General features: G+C 36.7%; 1 protein-coding gene across 1 annotated transcript in view; it reads left to right on the plus strand.

Annotated features, from left to right (window-relative positions):
* Lerp (lysosomal enzyme receptor protein) overlaps nt 1-26,099 on the plus strand; it is a 502,993-nt gene that overhangs the window by 448,283 nt on the left and 28,611 nt on the right. The window contains exon 21 of the mRNA XM_081729164.1: nt 23,843-23,957. Within this exon, the coding sequence (XP_081585290.1) occupies nt 23,843-23,957 (115 nt within the window). The remainder of the gene's footprint in view (nt 1-23,842; nt 23,958-26,099) is intronic.

Below are 26,099 nucleotides of genomic sequence, written 5' to 3' on the forward strand. Positions count from 1 at the left end.
TCAGTAACAAAGTTGAGAGAAAGCCTCCATTTTCATCTCACAAAACCCATTTCTGCCTTTCTCTGATTCGTTCTGATTTTCTGTCGGTTGCTCAACATTGTATACAGGCCAACAATAAACTTTCCAACAGTCTTCGTGGTATCTAATGTCTAATGCAGTTGCTTTAGATATCCCTCCTTCATTGTTACAAAATGTCACTATTGCTTGCAGATGATCCTTTATGTTTTGATCTTCAACAAATTCGACTGCTTTTGAAAAGGTATTCCATGCACTCTTAGTCTTTATTCTGTGATACGTAACTTTTTCTCTACTCTTATCCTCACTTCTAGCCTTCTTACTTATCAGTGGCTCCAAACAAAGTATACGCGTGTTTTCAGTAGAACAATGAGCGCGACTATTTCTTTTGTTGATGATACATTCTTCTTCAGGTTGTTGGACTATAGAGGAATTTTCTTTTGCAACTGCAGATTTTTGTTTCTTCGCAGTTTCAAGTCTTTTGCCTGTGAGGTTTAATCTGCATTTCTTGTGAATCTACAAGGGAAACTTTCATTTTCAAAACGTTCGTGAACTTTACATGACGATTCAATGCTTTCCCACTCTGCCGCTGTTTCTTTCAGTTCTGTCCATGTTTCTTCATTCGGTTGTTGCAGAGGATTTTTTTAGATGTAGATGAACTCTCACAAACGACACAAGCTGTCTCAGCTTTTTTTCTTTCTTTTCTTTTCTTTTCTTTTCTTTTTTTTTTAGGCTTTGAGCCCCTTACTAACGCTTTTTGTCTGGTTCTATGAGAGGAGGTCTGTGGATCCATTGCTATAAGTCAACTACTAGGCACTATTTGACGTTCACTCTCATTTGTCCTGTAAAACCAGAAACCCTAAAATTAGTAAACAAGTCAATAAAATTGAATAAACAATATAAAAATTAAACAATTATTAGTCAAGAGTTGTAATATGGTAAAATTCCCAGATGAAGAAAAAGTTATGTTGGCAACACTGATTCGTATGAAGGTGGATAAAATGGCAATTGGGACAGAAACAATTTTAAGTTCTTTATTTAAACATTTTTTCTTTGAAAATATTTTCGTTTATAAGTTGTACCTATAACTTTAAAATGGCGGCCATTTTTTAACAACGAGATGTTGGTAACACTGATTCGTACGGAGATGGATAAAATGTCAGTTAGGACAGAAATCACAATTTTAATTACTTTTTCAAACATTTTTTCTTTGAAAATCTTTCTCTGTGTCTGTACATTTTCACGTTATGTCTATTACTTTAATATGGCCGCCATTTTCCAAAATGGCGTCCAAAACCCACCATTAAAAAAAAGGACTCCCCCTCTAAATTTCTTCTAAAGGGCATACATATTGTTTCAAAAAAAAATCCCACATTACCTATTTACGGGTCTCAAGTTTCTGACTGGACTATTATCCGTACAGAAGGCTGTTTCATCCTTATGGTAGCAATTTGCAGTCGCCACCAGAGGTGCTAGTTTCGCGTCAGCAACGTGACGTACGCAGTACGGAGTAGCCAGACACTTGTGTACAAGCCGTGCAGAGGAGAGACATGTGTGAGCAGAATGCCGCCGAAAATCGACCCTTTTTGAGAGGGATACATCGTAGCACTTTCTGATATAGGCTACAGCTATAACCGAATAAGAACACAGTGCAAGAAGAAAGGTTTCACAGTCTGATAAGGAAATGAATGCAGCCATCCATCTCAATGCAAACCCAGAGCAAACCATTGCCATGCGTCGTCAAAAGAGGCAAAAGAAGCAACCGGCTCCACAACGCAGTCAAGACGTCATTGCCACGTCCGCCGGTTTGTGACCCAGGAGAATCCACCCATCCAACGTGATATAGCGATGCGTGTTGGACGGTCAACTGCAACTGTACACCGAATCATACGCGACAGTTTGGAACTCAGAAGTGCACACAAGAGGCGGGTCCATGTTCTAAAGCCAACGCACATCGCAGAACGGCAGGTGGCATGCAAAAGGCTATATGAAGGTTACCTGGCAGGTGACAAATGGCGTTATGTGATCACCTTAGATGAAGCATGGGTGTATTTGACAGGATCCCAGCAGATACGTGCAATTTACTACCGCCGCAGTGATGGAACCGATCATACAAAGTGGGTTCGCTCCTACAAGGAGAGTTTTCCAAAGGGATTTATGGTAGTGGCGGGTTTCTGTGCAAAAGGAAAGCTTCCGATACAGCGGGTGTCATCAAATGTCAAGGTGAATGCAGCGTATTATATCGAGCATGTACCCATCTATCGTCAACATGCTTCGGCTTTGTATGGCAATGACACTGACAGAGTATTCATCCACCAGGACAAGGCCAGCAGCCATACTGCCAAACGAACGGTGGCCTTCATGACACGTATGGAACAGGAGACAGGTGTAAAGGCTATCCCATTTCGAGACATCCCCGTCAAGTCATCAGATGCATCCCCTATGGACTTCTGTGATTTCGGCCTGCTCAAACGGAACATCAATAAGCGTCGTCCGACCATACTTGGTGGCCTTTGGAAAGTGTGCAAGGAGGAGTGCGCGAAATTGGATCAAGCAGTCCTCAATAGAGGTCTCCTTCAGTGGAAACTACGATGTCGTGCAATCGTTCACCAACGGGGCTCTCACATCGAACATGATCGCTGGTGGAAACGGGGTTTTACGCCCTAGGGCACGGGTCTGTACTTCACTACTATAAGGCTGAAACAGCCTTCTGTAGTTGTAAACCTAGTTTATGACATTAGTTTAGGAATCCTAATTTATGAAATATCTTTAGCCAGTGAGCAATAAATGCTTGTTGTTTTCAAAATACTTACTTGCAGGAATGACTGAACAATATGCCTTTCAACTAACTCGTGATACACTGTAGGACCCAGGCTTAACTAACAAGAACCCACCGTGAATTTCTTACCAGGATAGCCCACTTATGTGCCATTTCATCATGTCTTACAAATATAAATGTGTGGTAACGTAGACTGACTTTAACATTTTATTTATCTTAAAATTCTAGCCCAGTTTCATACATTACATGACCCCCCCCCTTCCTATTTAAAACAATCGAACGAGATACAAGATAACCAACTTCAAGATGGCGACTATGACAAGCCTACCCTCTACTAGTGTCTGCTTATCCCGGTGTCCATTAATGTGTTTTTGTTTTCCTCCTTTTACCCATTTTTCAAATACACAAAAAATTTCAGACTTGAAACACATTCTGGCTTATTCTGATCAACCAGGTTTTTGGCCACTGCGCCCGTCTTTATGGACAAAAGCACATTAAATTTTGCTTTCGCTCGTTTGTTGATATTCCCCACTTTGCTGACCAAGCAGTGCATTTATCGTAGTATTTCATCTTTCTACCCCATTATCAGTCCCTTGTTTCCGCTGGTAGTAAAAGTCCATACTATCAGCATACAAGAATATGTTCGAGCCCTCATCGCTGGTCTAGTGGCTAGTGCGCGCCTTTGGTTGATGAGGTTCAGAATTCGATTTCTAGTTGAAGGGTCTTGAAATTTGAATGGGGTCACGGTAGCTCAGTGGTAGAACGCTTACCTCTTGTGTGGGGGGTTCTTGGTTCGATCCCCGGCCAAGTATGTTTATGGTAGACAACATCGTGCTCGTGGGTCTCCTCAGAGTACTTCCGTTTACTCCCACTTTCTCATTCCACCAATTCTTCCATCATTCACTTGGTTTCATTATCGTCTCCCTTAGCGTAACAGGCGTAATCGTGGGACGTTAAACTCAAAAGATTTCATTTCATTTCATTTTGAAATTTGAGCACATTATAGTGGTTCAGATTTCATGTTAGAGTGTAGGTGAACCTGTCAACATAGTCTCTGGTGTAATAGTATGCTAAGCTCCACTAACAAGAATAATTTCGTTTTCCAGCCACTCGTGTACAAAATAATCCAAGAATTCCTTTAACTTCTCATTTGCAGGAGCTTCTCTGTGCATGAATAACTAGCCTTCATCCTGAAAATACATTCGTTTCATCCTTGATCAGCATGAATAGCATAAACTTGTGTAAATTGATTTCTGCAGCTCTTAAACACGTTGCAAACTGTTTCACGATCTTTTGGCCAGCGATTGACGGCTTCTCCAAGGGCGCCCATCAGGAGGGCAAGATGGGGCGCTCGCCCCCCTATAGGAAATTGTACTTGGGAATATCGACAACCCAATAGAATTTTTACATTAGTTACAGCAAAATTTGAAACTATATTTGAAATATCGCTTATACTTGCCCCCTCTCCCCTTGGAAACCACAACATGGGCGCCCTTGGGCTTCTCCAAATGAAATCATTCAGTTTTGTAAGCAAAACACACAACAAATTATTTTGCCATCAAAATGTTCTTAACTGCTTACAGAACATCAGGTTATTATACACCTTTATGGGAGTAATTTTCTCACCCAACAGTCTCAACAGTAGCTTTTAGTCTTGATGTCAAATATTAATTTTTAAATCGATACAAACTTATATCATGATAAACAACGTGGTCGCAATTGTTACAAATCATGTTTTTGAAATTACGGCCAAAAGAAAATGATCGCAGTTGTATCGAGATTTCACATGATCGCAATTGTTCCAGGTCGCAATTGTCACATATTCGTTATTCTCAAATTACATATTGTTATATTTCATTACTGTCTATAATAATGTTGGCGGAATGCGTGAAAAGGCATATGGGAGTGCATATGTTTATTGATCCAGCCCCAATCACAAAGAATACCTTCTTAGAGAATGTGAAAGAGGAAGCCGGAAAACTCCAACCCAGACTTGTTCCAGTATCATAGTAAAAGAAAAATGTTGCTTTTCAAAAAAAAAAAAAAAAAAAGTAAGAGACGAAACATTGCTCGTTGAAAAAGTTATTGTAAAACAAACGATGTTTGTTTTATTATCTATGAAACTGTCATGGAAGGTGCAAGGCCCAGAGGCAAAATGATTAAATTTGTTAGGGAAGGGAAGATAGTTCGCATAGAACTCTTGGCCATACGAATGACCGTGCATGAGTGTTATCGTGTATTGAAGGTTTTCTAGAATTTCCACAAGAAAGCAGTTCATTACGGGCAGAAAAAAAGAATTTCAAGTTCATCTTGAAGCTGTTCTCTTTGATGGTTCATCAGGTCTAGACTTGATGATAGATATACTTGTGAACAATAATATATTGCAGGACAGAATAATTCCTGTCTCTGTTATGAAGAGGTTATTGAAACGTCTGGGAAGGGGGGAGGACTGTCCGCGTCCGTATCTGAGAGTGTCCGTAAAAGGGAGGGTTTTGTTTCATAAGGGAACATATAATTTTGCCGGGACAAAAAATTGTGTCCGTATTATAGAGGTGTCCGTTAAGGGAGGTTTCACTGTATTATATTTCTGCTAATGAATATTTTAGCTATATAAGCTACTAAAGAATATTTTATTCTGGAAGTAAGACATACTTGCGTTGTCTAAATATTACAAAACATGTTGCAGAACTTTCTATGTGTATGTGTGTTATTTATTTATTTTATTTTTAATAAAACTCTTGGAAAAACCGAGAGGTTTGGACACCTTGGTGGTTAAAAGGATAACAATTTATGCTGCCAGTTGCACATTACTGCATTCTCTTTACACAATGCCCTCTTTATTGCGTTGCAAACTTATTCAAACATAGCGGTAAAAATTATCTAATATTGTATGGAGATATCGCTGCCTATCAGAGGCAATTGACTTTAAATTGGATGAAAACATGTACCGTATATTATTAAGTGTTACTTTCTTTCTACTAGAATATAATATACGCTCTGGTGATTAGAACTGTATGTAATACTTATAAATTACTTCGTTTGGTCACTGACATACGTACACAACTTTATATTTTGTACGCGTAGTTTGATAATTGGATTATAAAAACTATGCCATACACAGAAGAAAGTATAAACAACTATATATACACACTGTAAATTGTTTGTAATAAAAATAAAATTGTTCATCAACGTGATATATTATTTTCATGTTGGTACTCTGGTTCAATAATAGGTTGTGAATTCAGCGGAAGGAAATTATATTGGTCTTTTATTGAACTTTATATATAGCTTCAAATTATGCGGTTTAATGCTCCTTGATTTCAGTAGTGTTAATTATCAAAATAGTGCGATCTTTTTCTGCTTTTAATTCCCAGTTAAAATAGGAATATTTACCTTAGATAGTTATCGGAACATTCTGGTCATCTCCGAAAGGCAAAAAATTCAATACTATACTCACTCTGGCAATTTTTTTATTGTTCAGAATATTTAAAGGAATAATTAATATAAATACTTGAACAATACTCAAAATGTATCAAATAAAATATGTTTATAGCTTCATATGTGGGTTACACAAAAGTCACAGCAGCTATTTTCTTTTACAAAAACGGGAACGAATAAAAGATTCTGAAATATGCAAATGGAAAGTTAGTACACACACAAACGTTACCCCATCAGAATATAGCACGAGAAAACGGATACAAAGAATCGTTCGTTTCACATATGTTTTACCTCAAATAAGCCTAGAAAGTATCTACGAGCCCTTTGAAGTAGTCTCACAAAGAATCCACTAGATTGCAGGATTATGACGTCACAGTAACAGTGTGTGTGCAGTATCGTTTCGCGCAATGAGGATGGGAAATACTGGAGCAACCGCCATATTCGCCACTCTTATCACCTTCCGATTTCGACTTCATACCAAAACTGACGGAACCATTACGTTGAACATACTTTTGAAAACGTGAGGATATTGCTACAGCAGTGAGCCGTAAAATTAGAAGATTCACTCATTGTGGGGTTACGCGTATTCGCGCATTTTACATCGTTGACAGTGTATAGTGGCTACTTCGAAGGTCTCCAGATGTCACTGGTATGTGTTCTGGGCTTTACGCATAATTGGAATTGTTTCAAGGTAAAACATATATGATACGAACTATTCGTTCTAATTTTTCTCGTACTACATCCGGATGGACATTCCATCATTGGACAAAATAATATGAACAGCTAGCTGTGAACATACCTGCAGTTGTCCTTGTGGAAAATCAACAACACCAGCACAAACGTGGAAGGTACCAGTCTTATTATCAACTGGTGTATTAGTTGCATGTGATCATTCTGCTATCTGTCAAATGCTGTTACGTCAGATCTTTCGGACTTCGACAGATGCATCATCATAGGAGCTGGCCTCGGTGGGAGCCACGTCTTTGGTGTAGCAAGGAGCACAGTGTCAACTGTTAGGCCAGCTTATCGACTGTTAAGCCAGTGGGGTCCAACCCCTTAATAATAAAAGTTTGTGAGGTTCCACAGGTGTTCATATTTTTTTTGTCCAATGCCTGTATGTATGTTCATCCAACTCTCTACATGCAACGTTTATATACTTTCCATTTGCATATTTCAGAATTTTTTACTTCGCTCCCATTTTCGTAAAAGAAGGTAGTTGCCATTACTTATGTGATAACCCTCATATAACTAATGTGTGTCATATGCCGTGATTTCATAGAATATTATGTACGCATATTGATGTAGTGATGTGTCATTTTAAACAAGTTGTCTTCCAATAGCACATATTAAAGTTTCACGAGACATGTTTCATTTTAGTTTGCACTGCAAATCTTACCTATGTATCAATGAGTGGTAATCTCTAAACGGAAGAAAATTAAATTAATCGCAAATTGGAATATACCCATAAATATAGGGTGGTCCAAAAGTAGGTATACACCCGTGCATTGATCAAGTATAGCATTTTAGTTTATGGGTTTATTTGCTTCGGCTCTTCCGAGTTTAAGATGTAAGTAAAAATGCATTAAGAACAAATAATAAAGAAATTAAGTCTACCTGATGGATAACAATAAGAAATTATATAAAATGCAATGAGCTGATCAGTACGGTACTGTATACCTACTTTTGGGCTACCCTGTACGTTTAGTATAAATTTGAGTAGAACATACTGGGCGTATTTAAGAGAGGACTGGGAAATCAAACAGTTGAACTCCTTTCGTGATATGTTTGATTTTAAACTTTAGTATCTGGCCCTGTGAGTGTCTTAGTTTCTGGAGTAACATAGGACATTTCTTTTTCCTGTACTTCTGGGTCCCGTTGATTAATTAATTGATTGATTAGTTAGAGTTTAATGAGGGCGTCAGCAATGAGGTTCTGGATTTAGTTAAATTCTGTATACTTTGATTTGGGCCAAGACTTTCGAAAGTTGAGAAACACTTTTTTTTTTTATACACAAATTATTCTTATTTCAGTACTATTAAGAATAGCCAGAATTACGAATGATTGAATTTCGAGATCGAGCTACGGACTTCTTACCACCAGTTTATAACTAGCACTCTACCTCGTATAGGTGCTACTTGATTGTGTTAAGATTCATACATGTTGAAGATGCACTGTTTTAAAGTAGTCTGGTCTACAAAAGCCTCTGTTTTAATTTTGTACGACTTCATTGTCTAATGTAATTACATCTGATTATTGTGAAAGAGGCAAAAAAAAAAAAAAAAAAAAAAGATTTGTTATTAAATTAGTAACACTAAGCTAATTAGCCTAAAAAGAACAGCTTCTTGTTTTCTTTTTCCCTCTTTTTTTTTATTGTAAATACAAGTTACATTTCTGCAGCGATACCAGAATAATGAAATCTCACGTTTTATTTCTCAGTCGAGGTCGAATCCAATCTTGTTATCTGGTTTTCATGGAAGTTGATTTCATCCAATAGCGAACAGGCTGTTGAGTCTTCCTAAGCATGTTTAGTTCCTTCAGGGATAAGTTGATTAAACTGGAGTAATTGACCTAAATTTGTGTTAGAATTAAATAATGATCTAGCACATAGAGCTATGCTGCATGGCTATTGCACCATTATAAGATTTTCCTTTATGTTAAAAATGGGGTTACAATAAGCACTCTTTAATCCGCATGTTCGGAACCAAGACTGTTGTTAGCGATTTTGCCGGATTATCAATAGGACGTCAATACATTTTTAACGGGAAAACCAAAGATAAGTCAATTTAGATAAAAATGCATACAGTTAAAACAGTTATTTTTTGTGTTTGCTCACATCCTGAGTTTGTGCAGACCATATAAATATTCTACTGTATGAAATATTTTATCATTCTAGAAATTGTGCGGTTTAAAATATTATTCTTGTTTATCATTCAATAGAGTTCAAAATTAAATTCAAACATTGAATATTTAATTGAATATTCTTACTGACCATATCAGTGCTGGGTTATAGGATGTGCCAAATTACAGAATTGCCGGATTAAAGAGCGCTTACTGTACATACTTAATTTCTGATTTAGGAATGGAGCGGTCCCAGGTTCGATTTCCGGTGGAGACAATCGAAAAAGTGTAAAAGCTTTTTGAGGTTAACCATCCTGTGTGAGGTTTTCCTCATTCACACCGAGCAAATACCGGGATGGTATTAACATATAGGTCCCAGACCGCTTCCTTCCCTTTCCTTGGATAGTGTGATCGCCGAGGGACGTCACCTCATACGTGACGGGCTAACATGGCTGTAGATGCCGAGAGCTCAGAAATATAATTGCTAAATCCCCGATTTAGGAATGATAAATGTCATATTGAAAATATATTATTTATAACTGTTTATCTCTAAAATACTTCCTCCTCCATCCAAGTGGTTGGGCATAATCTCTCCAAATTTACTCCCCCCCCACACACACACACAAGTAGAGAAAATACTTTTCAAAAGTCTAACTTGGACATAATGGGCCTTATGCAGAGACGTTCTGACGCGTGATTAGTGCCATACTAAAGAGTCGACTAATATATGTTTCCTGCAGTAGTCAGGCCTTTAGTATGACGCTAATCATACATCAAAACGACTCTGCATACGGTCCAATATCTTAAAGCTTTCATCCAATGGATTAGATTTCGTCCGATGATTAATAGACAGATTTCACATACACAAAACATACAAGCGCGCGCACACACAAAATATAGTTTCATTCATTATACTTGTTTGATTTTTACAGCTTCGGTTTTAGTCGGAGTATAGTCAGTTTGTAAAAGGAGGACAAAAGTAAGTAAAATAATCCATTTCAGTTCCACATAATAAATTTGCTGGAAATAACTATTATATTTGTTCACCGTCCATGTGTACAAACAAGAGATATTTTCTGGAAAGACATGGTATGCTGTCGTGTTACAGGATTTTTCATGATAGTCTGATTCAGTTTCTTATTCTGCGAATTTTTAAAACAGAAGTTTTGTTAGTATTTGAAGAAACTTAACCTTTAAAATGTATCGTGGTTTCTCATTTCATGTATTAAATCAGTGTTTTGGATTTTGACTTAAAACAAAAGTACTTGAAGAGAAGTGGTGCTTTTGGTGAAGAAAGAAAAAAAAAGTTTGTCGTTTCGACGAAAAATTTGTCGAAATGTTTACATGTAAAGTCGTAGGCCCAATTTGACGCATTCTACGCATTGCTAGAATGAGCGACATCATGAGTTGAATATTCCTTCGACAAACAATTTCGTATTAACTTAGCCATCAACCAATCTGGTCTCTATTTCTAACTTGTCTTTGTACAGTTTAGCATACAGTAGTTTAAATTAGATGATCATTCGATCGTTCAGACCTATGGATGTGTAGATGTATAGGCTGTAAAATAGTTATCTTTAATAATAATAATAATAATAATAATAATAATAATAATAATAATAATAATAATAATAATAATAATAATAATAATAATAATAACTTAGGCAAAAATACAGCACTATGTTAAGACCATTATAAATGGAGACCGGATGTTAGGCAAAATGCCTATTCTTTAATATTAAAGATATGATCAAAAATAACCTTTTAAAGTTTATATGGGAGATTATACTTTGAATTTAAGCCTGTTTTGCCTATTTCGCCCAGTCCTGCCTAAATAATTGCTTTAATGCCTAATGTTGCCTATTCTATGCATTTGCTTCAAAATAAGACTTTATTGGGGGGAAATATATAATTTGGCATTTCAAGAAAGGATTTTGCCTCTTCCGAGAAATATAAGTATTGTTTGTAGTGATAAGATGTCGTAAAACTTTGGACCGTTATGTGTAGTGGTAAAGTGCTGTAGAGAATGTATTTACCAAATATACATGGAATACATGTCAAGCTTCGTTTTTATATATACAGTAAAAGAAGATATTAACAAACTGGTGTTTCTATATTCTTTGAACGTTATCTATGTCTTGAATTAGTTTTAATTGTATTGAGTATTTATCTTCATTATTTCGAGTTACATTTTAGTGCCTATTTTACTGCTTATTTTTTAAAATTTTAAATAATGTCTGCCTATTTTCCAGGTTTTTAATGCCTAAACAACCAGTCTCTAATTATAACTAATCTTAAACAGACCAGCAAATTTAAAATATAGAATAAATACTAGAGGAGGTTAAGGCCTTTGTTAGAATATTAATATATTCAAATTATAAGGTTCCAACAGATTTACAAAACAAGATTATTTAAAAAAATAGTCAATTTCATAATATACCAGTTACAGAACTATGAAAATTAAAGTTTCATTCAACTTCCATTTAAAAGAACGAGTCAACCTTGCTTAAAATTGCATATCTGGCATGCAAAAATCTTGGTCACTTATTGCTATATTCCAACATAATTGAATAAAATATTACAACATAAAGATACATAATAAAATTAAGATTGGCAACTAGATCTTTGGTCATAACATTAAAACAGTTTAATTTTTTGTAAGAATTACTTTGTTATTTCACTTAACATATTCTCAATGTTTCGCGTTTAGAATTTAGTGCTGCCAATGTCGATCGATTCCTAACACTATAAACCGGCACTGATATTCCTATATTTTCTAAGCAATATTTGCTACTATATGTCTTATCCAATACCATTTGAATAAAGAATTTATCAGTAAATTTCCTCCTTTCCAATAGGAATTGAAGTCCCCAAAAAGTTAACCAATATTCATAATCATGTGAATGGTAATCCTTTTCCGTTTTATAACATATAGCCTTATAAAACATTTCTGTGCAGCTTCGACTTCGTTAACAAGTGTGTTAGATAAACTGTTCCAGACAAATGAACCAAATTCAAGTTTGGATCTAACAATTGTTTTATATAGGTACACTTAAGAACAACCATTTATAAAATCAGGCCATTAATTAAATATAAAACCTATTGTTTTTCTTGTTGATTGCACTATAGTATGTCATTTGTGATTGCCAAATTTCAGTTGTCATACAAAATACCGAGATTTTTAATTTGTTCTACTTTGTTTAGTGTTACTCCATTAATTTTATATTTGCCGACAAACTATTGGTTTTATACGTGAATGTCATGTCATATATTATGTTTGTAGAATAATAATAATAATAATAATAATAATAATAATAATAATAATAATAATAATAATAATAATAATAATAATAATAATAATAATAATAATAATAAAGTTTAAGCCAATAAGGACTTTGACCGACCAGATGGTTCATGTTTATTTGGTTGACCTTAATGTGTGGTTAGCACCTACTCCTAATGTCATTTCTTTCTAGCTATCCTAATCCATAATTTGCTATTGTTTTGAAGTTCAAGTAACTCCTTAATTACCTTGTGATGCAGGATTAATATGAAAAATTGATCGCACGCACTTACTCCTTCTCGACTGCATTGGAGCACAAAGTGGTGCCTTTTAAGTAGAATAGTCTGTACTTTTTTAAAACAATTTTTCGAAGCAACCCCTCATAAAAATCTAGAGCCATAGTGCTTTAACGGTATAGCACATATCATCTCTAAGCACACTATCGGAGGACTAAACCCAGGTCTTGCATTATGAGCTTTCTGGTAAACAAGAACTAGGTATCTAATTTTTTCCTGGTGATTTTTTTTTTTATCACTTTGTCCATAATTCCACTAGTTATTTCTTCGTTTTCATATACCGTCTTTTATTTTAGGTTAGGATCTCATGGTTTCTCCGAAGTTACACAGGGATTTTACGTTTTTGTCATAGAATAAAAAGAAATAGTTTATTAGTTGTCTTTAGTACGAACATGTTTCATTTGGGACGATGTGGTTCAGGTGAATTTCATGATCCTGTGGGAGAATTTTATTGTCATTTTAAAATAAACGTGCTAAAACTAATTAAACTACAAAACTATGTGGAGGTTGTTCCTTGAACTGAAGAGGAAATCTTGGATTGCTACAGGTTTTTTCAGTATTTATAAACGTAGTGTTTTTTTTTTCTTTTTCGTTCATTAGAAAAAGAGAACTTTCTTGCATTACTGTAACTTTGCTTCATTACTTTCTGTCACGATTTACATTTTTCTAATTTTCAACTTTGTGTAATTGTTTTTTTTCTTTTTAAACATTTTGTGTGTCCTTCTGCGGTTATTCATTTTCAAAGCTTTATTTCAAAGGAAAAGTGCGTGCTTCATAATTTACAGATGTTTCAACATTTATACAGTATGTACCTAAAAACGTATGGTATAGAAGTTATGATGGATAATACATAAGGTGATCTGTTTTTTATTTCCATATCTCTCTCTCTAAATAAAATTTTGATGTATTCAGCTACTTTTAAGGTACTTTCATAAGTGATACTCTGTCACAGTTAACATGCTTGGTGAACTCCAAATTAAATTATTCAGTTCTAATACTTTACCCATGTTTTACCTTTTTGTTTCATTATGTTTTACCTTGTTTGTTTACTGATATTTTACTTTGTTTTAAGGTTTTACCTTGTTTATTTTATTGATATTTTGTTTTACCCTTTACTTTGTAAGATGAGTTCTAGCGTCCCATTTCATTACTAAGGTCCCAGCTCGCGCCGTGTGAACTTTGTGGTGGACAAACATCGTGCTCGTGGGTTTTCCCGGGGTTCTCCCGTTTCCTCACACTTCTTTCATTCCACAATTTCATTCATTTATCGTCTTCACCGTCTCCTTTAGCCTAACCGGCATATTCGTGGGACGTAAACCTTAAAGATTTCATTTTTCATTACTAAGGCTATGAATCTACATAGTGTAATGTAGAATTCAGCCCATATGTTCCAGCTCCTGAAACAAGATATTATTAATTGAAAATGTTAAACGTTAGGCTTTTGTTTGATGTTTGAAGAAGAAACTACTAAATTCAGTGGTTTAAAATTAAGAGTAAATGGGACTTACGCAGAGTCGTTTTGACGTGTGATTAGTGACATACTAAAGAGTTCGACTAACATATGTTTCCTGCAGTAGCCAGGTCTTTAGTATGACACTAATCATATGTCAAAACCACTCTGCATAAGGCGAATTATTATTATTATTATTATTATTATTATTATTATTATTATTATTATTATTATTATTATTATTATTATTATTATTACTTCTTCTTCTTTTATTGATAATAATATGGGGTGAAGCGTGCTACTAGTTCATGAAAAAACTTTTATCTTTGGAACTACTATCGAAGGCACTAACAATAGAAATCCATCTGCAGTGATGGACCTTCAGATTCCTTAAATCTGGTTCCTCAAACTTATTTCAAGTTGAGATCTCTTTTAATAATCAGAATATTCTAGGATCATCCTATGCTTGTTCCCGTCAAAAATAAACCTATCGGGTCTTATGCAGAGTCGTTTTGATGTATGATTAGCGTAATACTAAAGTCCTGACTACTGCAGGAAACATTTGTTAGTCGGACTCTAGTATCACGCGTCAGAACGACTCTCCATAAGGCCCATCGTTTTAAAAAATATTTTGAGCATGTACCATTATATTTATATTTTAAAATAATATTAATAAAAATTATCGAGAGAAGTCTCAGCAGTAAAAATTTAAATTTTGTCGCCACAAGCTAAGGGAATATAGCTTCAGAAAGCTATATAAGAATTAGTACAAGGCATGTCCGCAAAGTAAGTACCATTTTGAAAAAAATAATACTAAAACAGATACGTTCAAGCCAAATTTATTTTTACATGAAAGAGCACAGCTTAAACTATGTATTTTCCGGCATATTTTCCACCAATGTTCAAACATTTATCATAGGGGGTGACTAACTTGTCCAAACCTTCCTCAAAGAAACATCTTACCAGTAAAGAGAACCATAACTCCACAGCGTTTTTTTTTTTTTTTTTTTTTTTGCGTCGTCGTCACTTTCATGCGCTCACCGCTGAGCTCGCGCTTCAGGAGCAGGAACAAATGGTAGTCAGACGGCGCCAAGTCGGGGCTGTACGGTGGGTGATCAAACTGCTAACCGAACTGTCGGATTAACGTTTGAGTGGCACCAGAAATATGGGGACGAGCACTGTCATGGAGCAACACAACTCCTTTACTAAACATTCCCTCTCCTTTTGTTTAGGATTGCACGCCGAAGTTGTCTCAGAGTCTCACAGTATCGTTCCACATTGATGGTTTCACCCCTAGATACGAAGTCAACCAGCAAAACCTTTCCTGTTCCAAAACATTGTGCACATGAGTTTTTGTACTGACATTGCCGTTTTGAACTTTCGCTTTGTAGGAAATCCGTTGTGCCGCCGCTCTATGGAATGTTATATCGATTCTGGCGAACTCACATTTCGTCAGCAGTCACGATTTGGTTTTAAAAGGTCCTCTCCTTCCTTACTGTAATAAGTAAGGAATGTCAAAGCACTGACAAGTCGTTTGGTTATGTGGGCGTCTGTGAGTATTTTCGGAACCCAGCGGAAACACAGTTTGCGATAACCTAAGCGGTCGGTAGCAATCTCATGCAGAAAAGTTCTCGAAACTTGAGGAAACTCGTCTGAAAGCACTGTCATTGTGCACCGTCTACTCACACGATGTTCCTCATCTACTTTCCTCACCAACTCATCAGTCACAACAGAAGGCCACCTACATCGTGGTTCGTCGTGGACATTTGTCCGACCTTCATTGAACTGACTCACCCACTTTCACACCATTCTATCAGTCATTACATTTTCACCGTAAGTCTACAATTTGACGATAAATTTCGGCCGGCTTAACTCTCCTTGTATTCAGAAACCGGATAACAGAGTGAATCTCAAATGTAAGCGGGTCCAGCAATTGTTTTAAACATTATAAAGTGTAAACGATCACAGGACACAGTACACTTGCGACAACTCAACTGTACTGACGTCAATAGAGAGGCAATAAACCAGTAAACCTAGCGCGGAGCGCCGACGCAAGCGTTGTGGTGGCGTTCAAACAAAGCGGTCCGTACTTGCCAGACACTGGCGGGATGTTTCGTTAAGGAAGGTCTGGCAAAGTTGCTCATATGCTGTAACAAGTATTTGAAGATTGGTGGAAACTACGTCGAAAAGTATCAAGTGTAAAGTGTGCTCTTTCATTTAAAAGTAAATTTGGTTTGAACGACCTGTTTTGGTATTTTTTTTTCAAAACTGTATTTACTTTCCGCCCACGCCTCGTAAATAAGTAAGCTTCCTTCCTTTAGCTTGAAACGTTAACATTTAAATGTTTATCTATGTGACTTCCCTGAAGAGCCTTTACTTCAGTGGCGGATCCAGGGGGGGGGCGATCGGGGCGATTGCCCCCCCCCCAGAAGAGGAGACTTTCTTATTTTAAATATATAAATAAAACCCATCCCAGAGTTTGAAGCTGTTAAAAGTAGCTCTAAGTAGCAGTATGACAACCCACCGGCCCCCAGAAGTCGGTCCTGGATCCGCCCCTGCTTTACTGCTTATTGATATTAATAGAAGAAAAGGTATATTAGTTTTTTTTTAAATAATACAAGGCCATAAAGAATATTATATAATAATATATTTGTACATGCTATTAATATTTTATAATCTTACTAACTTCTATAATCCACGGGCTTCTCTAGCGGGGGACGAGGAGGACGCACCCCCCAATATTTTGAAGTACAACATATTCAATATTCTAATTTAATTTATTTACTAACGATAAAATAACATATAAATAATAATAATAATTATTATTATTTGGAATATAATATTCAGGCTGTAAAGTGATTATAACAAAGTTCTTGATATACCTTAGGGGGTCCGTGAAGGTAAGAAGGTTGGGCTAGGTAGTAACATTTAAATCGCTTTCTTTGATGTCCTCTCAATTTTACATGCCAGAGACGCCAGTGCTATAATCTATTTTTCATATATAATCAATACCTGTTTGAGATTCTCAATTATAGTGATGCCACTTGAATTTTATTTGTCTGTCTTTTTTGAGCTAATATTCAGTCTAAGACAAACATAAAGACAAACCTTGATAACAACTTTTGGTCCGTGAACCACAGTTTAGGAAACACTGCCTTAAGTCGTACAGGGAGTTACGTAATATCTGAATGAAAGTGTATTCGGCATGATAAGTTTTTTTTTTTTTTTTCAAAGCTTCTATGCACTTTTGTCGTGAAGTAGAAATGAACAATGAATATTCACGCTGAACAAGTTATGCCGGAGAATAGAGATATACTGAACATTAATTAGTATTCAATAAGTAAGAAATGTAAAGTGCCACATTTGCGTTCTAAATTATATGAAATTACTATGTGTATTTATGTAGTAGTGACAGTTACAATATCGTCAACGTAAGATAATAAAAACTGTTTGCTTACATAACGAATGAGGTGCTGTCTGCATGGTTAAGTAGTAGCGGATTTTCCGCATGAACACACCCTTCGCTGGTTGTCCGTGGAGGAATTATCAGGTACTTTCACTCACTTCAAATAGCTTTCGTGTTTTTAATGGTCTTTGGTAAGTGATTGATAATGTATAGCTGTTAATGAATGCATCTTCTTACAAGCGTTGTGGTTGTTTTATCTCTTTCTAAATTGTATAGCTTTCTCCTTTTAATTTCCTTTTTATGTAAAGGAAATGTTTTAAATGCGTAGCGGATAGTAGTTTGTCGTTGGATTTTTTTCTTTTTTACTGTATTTGCGAGATGAAGTTGATAGTAGCTAATCATTAAAGGCATGCCTGTCTGAGTTTTTTTCCCCTAACGCAAGTTCTAGCCTCCTTACCATAACAACGTAGCTAGCTGGAGCCACTGTCAGTTAGGTAGGGGTAGGATAGCCAGTTTCCATTCTCTAGGTTCCAGAAGAGTTCTAAACTTGTAATTACGAGTTGAAGTAGGGAAACTGAGAGAACTACATAATTACGGTTCATTATACATGTAGTTACTTGTTCACGTTAATATTCCTCCGATAGGAAACACTCTTGATTTCCTATAGTGTAAAGAAGACAGAATTGTCATAAATAGGTTCATTAAAGGTCTTGGTCAGCTTTATCCTCGTCCCAGAGAGCTTTACTTCATTTGTGTTTTGTTGACATTAAGGTAGACTTTGATTTTCTTAGTACGCATCTGAATTATTTCCCTATGGAGACCTTTAGTTTGGCCATCTCAAGCTAGATCTCGACTTGTTTCGTATTATTATTATTATTATTATTATTATTATTATTATTATTATTATTATTATTATTATTCCTCCTTTTGGCTGGTCCTGGGACTAATGAGCTTTAAAGTTATTGCCTCGAAATGTTTCTTCCACATTTTTCGATCTTCACCTTTCTCCTTTAACTCCCAGTGTTTTCTTCTATTCTTCAAATCATCGATCAGTTGTGTTCTTCTTCCTTCTTACAAAGGATGCTGGCTAAAAGGGTCTTCTTCTTTCCTATCCGTTTCCAAACATCTTTGTTACTTTCCTTGCCCATTTTGTCTTCTTAATCTTCCTCCAACACCATATTTCGAAGCTCCCTAAATATTTCTTTTCCAACTTTCGTAATCATACAGTCCAATACTCTGTGTATAGCACTTGACCAACTTCTTGCTTAGTTCAATGTTAAGCCTGCTAGTTGAGAGTAATCTTTTCTTGTTCAATGCTTCTTTGGCTACGGCAATTCTTGACCTAATCTCTTTGGTGCAGTAAGCACCTTTGGTCAAAATACTTTTCAATAGCTGAAATTATTGACCTCTTCAAATTCTTGTTCTACTCTGACCCGTAAGGGCGCGTTTTCACGGAATATTGTCATGACTTTCGATTTTTCAATGTTGATTTCAATTCCATATAGTTTAACAGTGTCAACTATTTTCTAGCTATAATCGAAAATTTTTCACATGTTTCGTATGCGTGGGAAAAATTTTCCTGTTCAGACCTTTGGTTCCCGAGTTACTATCAGGGATTAACCCTTTCCGGATTCCGGCTTTTTGGGCTATTTTTTAGACTTTCAGTCAAGCAGCTACTGCATCGTCACTATTTATCCTAGGATCATGGTTCATACCTCATTCTCTTCAGAATAGAGCTGGCTTTCAAATGATACCACTTGCATGCTCATACCATATACCAGGAGCGGGAAAAATGATGTCAAAGGGAAAATTTCTGAGGGAAATTTTTTCTCGCACTTTGGCCCTCTCTGGAGCGGCCCTGTGTGAACGTAGAGATCTCAAAAACATCTGATAAATAGTACTTGGTATACTGAATGTGTGTGCCAAATTTCAAGTTTCTATCTTGAATAGTAAGGGCGGGAGAAATTTTATCAAGAATTCCCACAATGCCCCAAATTACCACAAAACACTATGATCTCAGGGAAAAAAATTCCTGAGACATCCCGAATTACCCTAGGGTCATGTTTCGCCCATCATTCTCTTCAGAATAGAACTGGCTTTTGAGGCGGTACCATTAACGTCTCCATCATGTATCTAAGGCGGGAAATTCCCGAAAAAGGTATTTTTTGGGTTTAAATATCCCTTTTTTCAACTTTTAGCCCCTCTGGACCCCCCCTTGTTTCAACGCATAAATCTGAAAAAAAAAAATCTGTTAAATACTACTCGGTGGACTGAATGTTTGTTCACAATTTCAATCTTCTAGGTGCAAAAATAAGCCCGCCATAAAATATATATATACCGACATTGCCCCATATTCCCCTATACAGTAGTACATTTTGATAAAAATTCCCTGACACATCCCTAATTACCCTAGGATTATGTTTCGCACATCATTCTCTTCAGAATAAAACTGGCTTTCAGACGGTATGACTCACGTGTCTCCATCATGTACATAAGGCGGGAAAATCCCGAAGAAAGGGATTTTTTTTGGGTCTAAATGTGCCGTTTTTCAACTTTTAGCCCCTCTGGACCCCCCCTGTTTTAACGCAGAGATCTGAAAAAAAACTGATAAATACTACTAGGTAGGCTGAATGTTTGTGCACAATTTCAATCTTCTAGGTACAAAAGTAAGCCCGCCAAAACCGACAATGTACCATATTCCCGTATACAGAGGGATTTTTTTTAAAAAATCCCTGAGACATCTCTAATTACCCTAAGGTCATGTTTCGCACATCATTCTTTTCAGAATAAAATTGCCTTTCAGACGGTGTGACTCACGTGTCTCCATCATGTATATAAGGCGGGAAAATCCCGAAGAAAGGGATTTTGAGGGTAAAAATATCCCTTTTTTCAACCCTTTGACCCTCTGATTCCCCCCTTGTTTTAATTCACAAATCTGAAAAAAAAATCTGGTAAATACTACTCGGTGGACTGAATGTTTGTGCAAAATTTCAATCTTCTACGTGCAAAAATAAGCGCGCCAAAAAATATTGAACATAGGCTTAATAAATGAAAAAATATATTTTAGACTTATGACGTCATCACCTCCTATGTCTGGACGCAGGAAGGTGTGAAACCATACGTAATGTCTTCTACAATGCCTCTGGACTTGAAAAACAAAAACAAAAAAAAAAAAAAAAAAAAAACGGGCGAAAAAGCTCAAATAGGAGAGTTATAACGCAATGTACCATGAACCACCCGTATGGTACAAAATTGTATCATAAAATCCCCAAAGGGTTAAACTTAAAGTATATATCGTTGGGGTACAGAACCCATCCGATCTTGACTAAATTTGGCATGGAGATAAACCTTAACTTGCTTAATACGTGCACCGGCATGTAATATTTTTCTATGCAGGCGTTTAGTTTTCGCCGTCAAATTTGGGGTTTGAGCTTGGATTAAATTCTTACGCAATATAGAGAATTCATATGCAATCTTGACTAAACTTTGCATGGAGGTAAAGTTTGACTTACTTAATACACATATGTAACGTTTTCCTCAGCAGGTTTTTGATTTTTGAGTTATTGAGCATCAAAGATTTGTATGGGCTTAGAATATATATATAGCATACACAATCTACAGAAGGGATCGGATCTTGATCAAATTTGACATTGAAGTAGACCTAACGTGCTAAGTGCACGGAATACGTTATTTTTCCTTTACAAACCTTTGATTCCTGGATTACTGGCCTTCGGAGTTGGAATTTGGACCTACTCAAATTCTCAAAGATAGAAAAGAAAAACCTGATTGCTATTTAGAACAAGAATTGGGAAGAAATACAAGGAAGAAACGTTGAGTTGATTTTGCGTTTAACGTCCCGTTCAGCAGCAAGGCTACATGAGACGTGGACCCACTGATTAACGTGGAATCCGAACCACATGAGCTCCGCCAGGAATCGAACCCGGCTCTCCCACGCCAAAGGCGCGTACGCTAACCGCTTAGCCACGGAGGAGCTCTAAGGAAGAAACTTGTATAAATGTTAAACTGAGCTTAAACATTAAGTAAATGCAGTGTGAAGTTGTAACAAAAAATTTGCCAAAATCAATGAAGGACGAATTTTTTTCCCTTAATGGAAAATTCGTTAGTGGTTACCTATGTCATGATATTGCAGAAATGAACAAGTAGTAATAGCCGTAGCTGCCCCGTTGGAATTTCGAAAAAGTGGTCAGTTCTTGGAAATACATGTCAAAACACAATAATTTTCTTACTCACATATTGTAGGACTTCGGGCATCTCTGACAGTAGCATTATTGCAATGTACACCACGTGGAAGAGCTTTATTTGTCACAGTGTACACAACGTGAAAATTGAAGTTTGAATTTTTGCATTTCCTCTCACCCTCAATTACCTACTCAAAATTTATAGCAGAATGAAAGAATATTTGAAACTACAAAATATTTAATCCTTTAGATTTGTCGAGCAGAAAGTAATTTAGCTTTATTTTAGCGTTGTATTACACGGACAACCTTTGTATTTTTGTCTAACGGTGACTCACATACTACTTGTGATTAGTATGCAGTGAAATTTTAGGACTAGTTCTAGTTATCAGTGAACGAGGAATGAGGGCAGGACTGATAACCACTCCTGAACATAAATCTTTGAGTGGATTCTGAAACTGGCCACCAGTATCACAACAGTTCATTAAAATGCATTTAATTCTCACTTTACGAACGACCTGTCGTAATCGTAGCATTAGCGGGTCGTTCACAAAAATAACTTGTTAACCGATATAACCGATAAAAGCACTATACATGTTCTTGGATTAATGGGGTTAGGATTAGGAATTAGATTTCTGGGCTTTCGGCATCTATAGTCATGTTAGCCCGTCACGTATGACAGATGAAGTCCCTCGACGATCACAGTATCCGAGGAAAAGAAAGAAGGAATCGGCCTGGAACCTGGATGTTAGATACCATCCTGGCATTTGCCTGCTATGAATGAAGAAATCCCAGGAAAACCTTACTCAAGATTTCTGGCCTAAATGAACTTTTACACTTTTTCTACCGATTGTCCCTACCGGAAATGGAACCCGGGACCGCTCGCACCAAAGACGAAAACGTTAGCGAGTTTTCCGCTTCAGCTTGAGTTTTTCTTATAGATGTAAAAGAAATTTACTCATATATTTAACTTAATGTTTTTAAAGGGTATTTTATATTATATACTTGGTGCGAATGAAATGTCGTCTTTGATGTCTGATAGAAAATATCCCCTGTAATGAAGCCAATCGATGGACTGAGGTCACGCGTTCGACGCTACAAGCTCCGTACATTTTTTTGGATACGGCCTAGTCAGCCAGATTACACAAGAGTGGATTAAGAGTGATCAATAAACGCACCAAACGACTTTGGTTTATGATTTTTGTGTCAGTGACATAAAATTTTCTTTTTAAATAGCCCTGCGGTCACCAACTTACAGCACATTCTAAGTAGCACCTCAGGAATACCTTGGAGGTCAGCCTGAAAGGATACCGTTTTGAGACAAAGGTCCAAACAGCTGTGATACTTGATCTGCAGACTTATTGTATTACGGACTTGCTCGAAGTTTTTATAATTTCGAGCAAGTCCGTAATAGTATGCTACGAACAGTGCAGCAGCGCGGGATTGAGTGTACAGTAAAGCCCCGCCTATCCATGAGTAGATAATCCGCGAATATTAAAAAAAAAAAAAAACGAAAAGCGAATAGCGAAAAACTGATGAAGTAGCGCTCAATTATTTTCATAAGTAGTCGCTGCAGACTAACACTTTGCATGCATAGAAGTATTGTATGTTCTAAAATGTAAAAATAAATTGCATTGAAAAAAAAATGTTTCCAACAATAATGCGTGTTTGGAAGTGCAACTTTACTCTGATAAGCAGAAGCCGATTGCTACAAGGTATGAAAAACGGGAATTGGGAAGAGTGACTTTCGTGATAGTAAATTACATTGCGGAGTAAGAGTCCGCGGGCGACCACTGGAGGGTTAATTACGAACCTTAAAAAAAAAAAAAAAAAATGAACAACCGGGAAAATACAAATTTTCGTCTTTGCACCTCATTTTTGGTCTTTTGGGGGGTGGGGTTATCTGCGATTTTCGCTATCCGCGGTGCCCTTGCCATTCAATTCCGCGTATACTCTGGATTTTTGACCTACTGGTAGTGAAGCGATTTTTGAAGTCTCATTCCTGTAGTATCATTTATTTAATATAATATTAAATGAAACAGTTTCAACAGTAATCGTATGTATGTTCATCAAAACCTGAAACGTATACATACTCTTTGTTAGTTATTACAGTTTTAACTTAATTATACATTTGCTTTCAGGAGAGACCATGCATGGCCGTTTTCTTGTGGGAGACAGAAGTGATGTGTAAAACTGAATTCCATGGTCACAATAGTCCTCACCAAGATATACCAAATGAAGCCAGGACTAGTACAGGTACGTTGTTTTCCTAGAGTATACTGTATGAAACTCATTCTTTCTTTATATGTATCCGTGTAATTGTTTCACCTTCAACAGAGATATGTTGTCTCCAGCAAAGTCCATTTGCCAGCAAGAAACATATGTATTGTTCTATAAAAATTGTAAACGTCTTCTATATATTTTTCTGCCATTCCTAATCGGAACAGTTAGTATTGCTCAATTTTATCCTCTGCGAAATCCATTGTTACCCGCCTATGCAGCTACTCGTAAGATTTCGAATTTTACAAGATTTGAAAAGGATTAAATGACGACTGCTTATGCTCGCACAAAACCTATATTAGGCAAGGTGTATGTTTGGTTGTTCCTCAGAGTAAATTTGACGTCTTTACTTACAACTGGTTAGGTTCTTTAGTCATGAATTACTTACGTGTGTGACGAAAAAATATAAAACTAATTAATTATACGCATTTTCATTTATTTACTTATTTCTTTCTTCTTTTGACTAAAGACGCTTCCGTATATTTATCTTATTGAGAGTGAAGGTAGGAACGGCTAATAAATAAAGCATACAAAATACAGGGTGAGTCAAAAGTCGCTTACCACTCCTTATAAAATGAAAGCAAGTGTAGATAACCATAATTAGTAATTGTAGAGAGACCGCATTAGACCGAGGAGGGACCTTTACGGTTCGTATCAGGTGAACGGCCACCATCTTACCGTCTGCCAGTTTGAATCTCGCTCAAAAAAGTTTAAATGGAAAGGGGGTCATGTGCCATATACGAAACAGGGCCAGAATTTTAAGAGAAACTCAACGGTTTAATCAAATATAACATTACTGTAATAACTTGGAAGTTATAATCACATAAAACTCCTTTTCCAAAATATGTGCTGGCCGTGTCGCGCTATACATGTTTGCAGACGTCTCTCCCAAGCTGTATGAACACGGAGCAATAGCTCAGGTATGATTTGTGCACATGCATCCTGTATTCGTTGATCCAAATCCCTAATCTTTTCGGCATATAGCATTGCCTCTAGATGAACTGACCCACGTCGACCAATCCAAAGACCAGAAAATTGTTCATCCAGATACTGACGAATGTGCAATCCATAATGAGGTGAAACGCCATCACGTTAGTAAAATAAGGAAAGCTTCTATTCCGGGCCCACTCTGAGGGAAGAATGAGTTGTTTTAACATGTCGAAGTAACGCTTTGCAGTTAAGGTGCTAGGGATAACAAGTGGGTCAATGATAGTGTCCCCCAGATCCTTGCCCAAACCATATTTTTTCCTGCATCAACCATTTTAGACGGATCTGTCCACTGGGGTTATCTGGAGACAGTAGCGTAGATTTTGTTTGTTTACATCTTCTGTAACAAAAATTTGTTTCATCGGTATGTAAAATTTGCATTGCGAAATTAAGGTCCTGCCGCAATTGTTCCACTGCCCATTCACAATACTGACGTCTATTCACAATACTGACAATACAATACGTCTTCTATCTGGGTCATCCTTAGAAAGATATTGCTTATAAGAATGTCACGCGTCGTTAACACCTTGCAAATGGAAGTTTCGCCGACGTGGCATTCCAGTGATAATCGGCGTGTGCTGCGCTGTGGAGACATAACGAACGATGCGAGCACTGCCGTAGCTGTGCCTTCGTCAGTGGGAGTTTGGGTCTACCTGATCGTGGCCTGTCCTTGACTGTACCTGTCAAACTTGGTCAGTAACTGTGCCACTGTAACGTGCGAAACAAGCATGTTGAGGATACCTTTCATTGAAATCACGAGCTACAGCACGGGCACTTCTATCACCCCACATCTTGACGATCTCGATGCAGTGGACTTTGGCTAATAACGTGGTTCAGCACCTGGACATAAATAAATTTGAGTCACACGTGATTATAACTTCAAAGTTATTACAGTAATGTTGAAACTGATTACACCATTGTGTTTCTCTTAAAATTCTAGCCCTGTTTCATGTACCACATGACTTCCTTTCCATTTAAACTTTTCGAGTGAGATTCAAAATGGTGGACAGCAAGATGGTAATAACAGTTCACCTGATATCCCCCCCTCCTCAGTCGATCTAACGTGTCCCTATAATTACCAATTCAGGCTATCTATACTCGCTTTAATTTTATAAGTAGTAGTAAAGATTT

Source organism: Thermobia domestica, chromosome 10 (assembly GCF_964235325.1).
Source record: "Thermobia domestica chromosome 10, izTheDome1.hap1.1, whole genome shotgun sequence".
NCBI lineage: Eukaryota > Metazoa > Arthropoda > Insecta > Zygentoma > Lepismatidae > Thermobia > Thermobia domestica.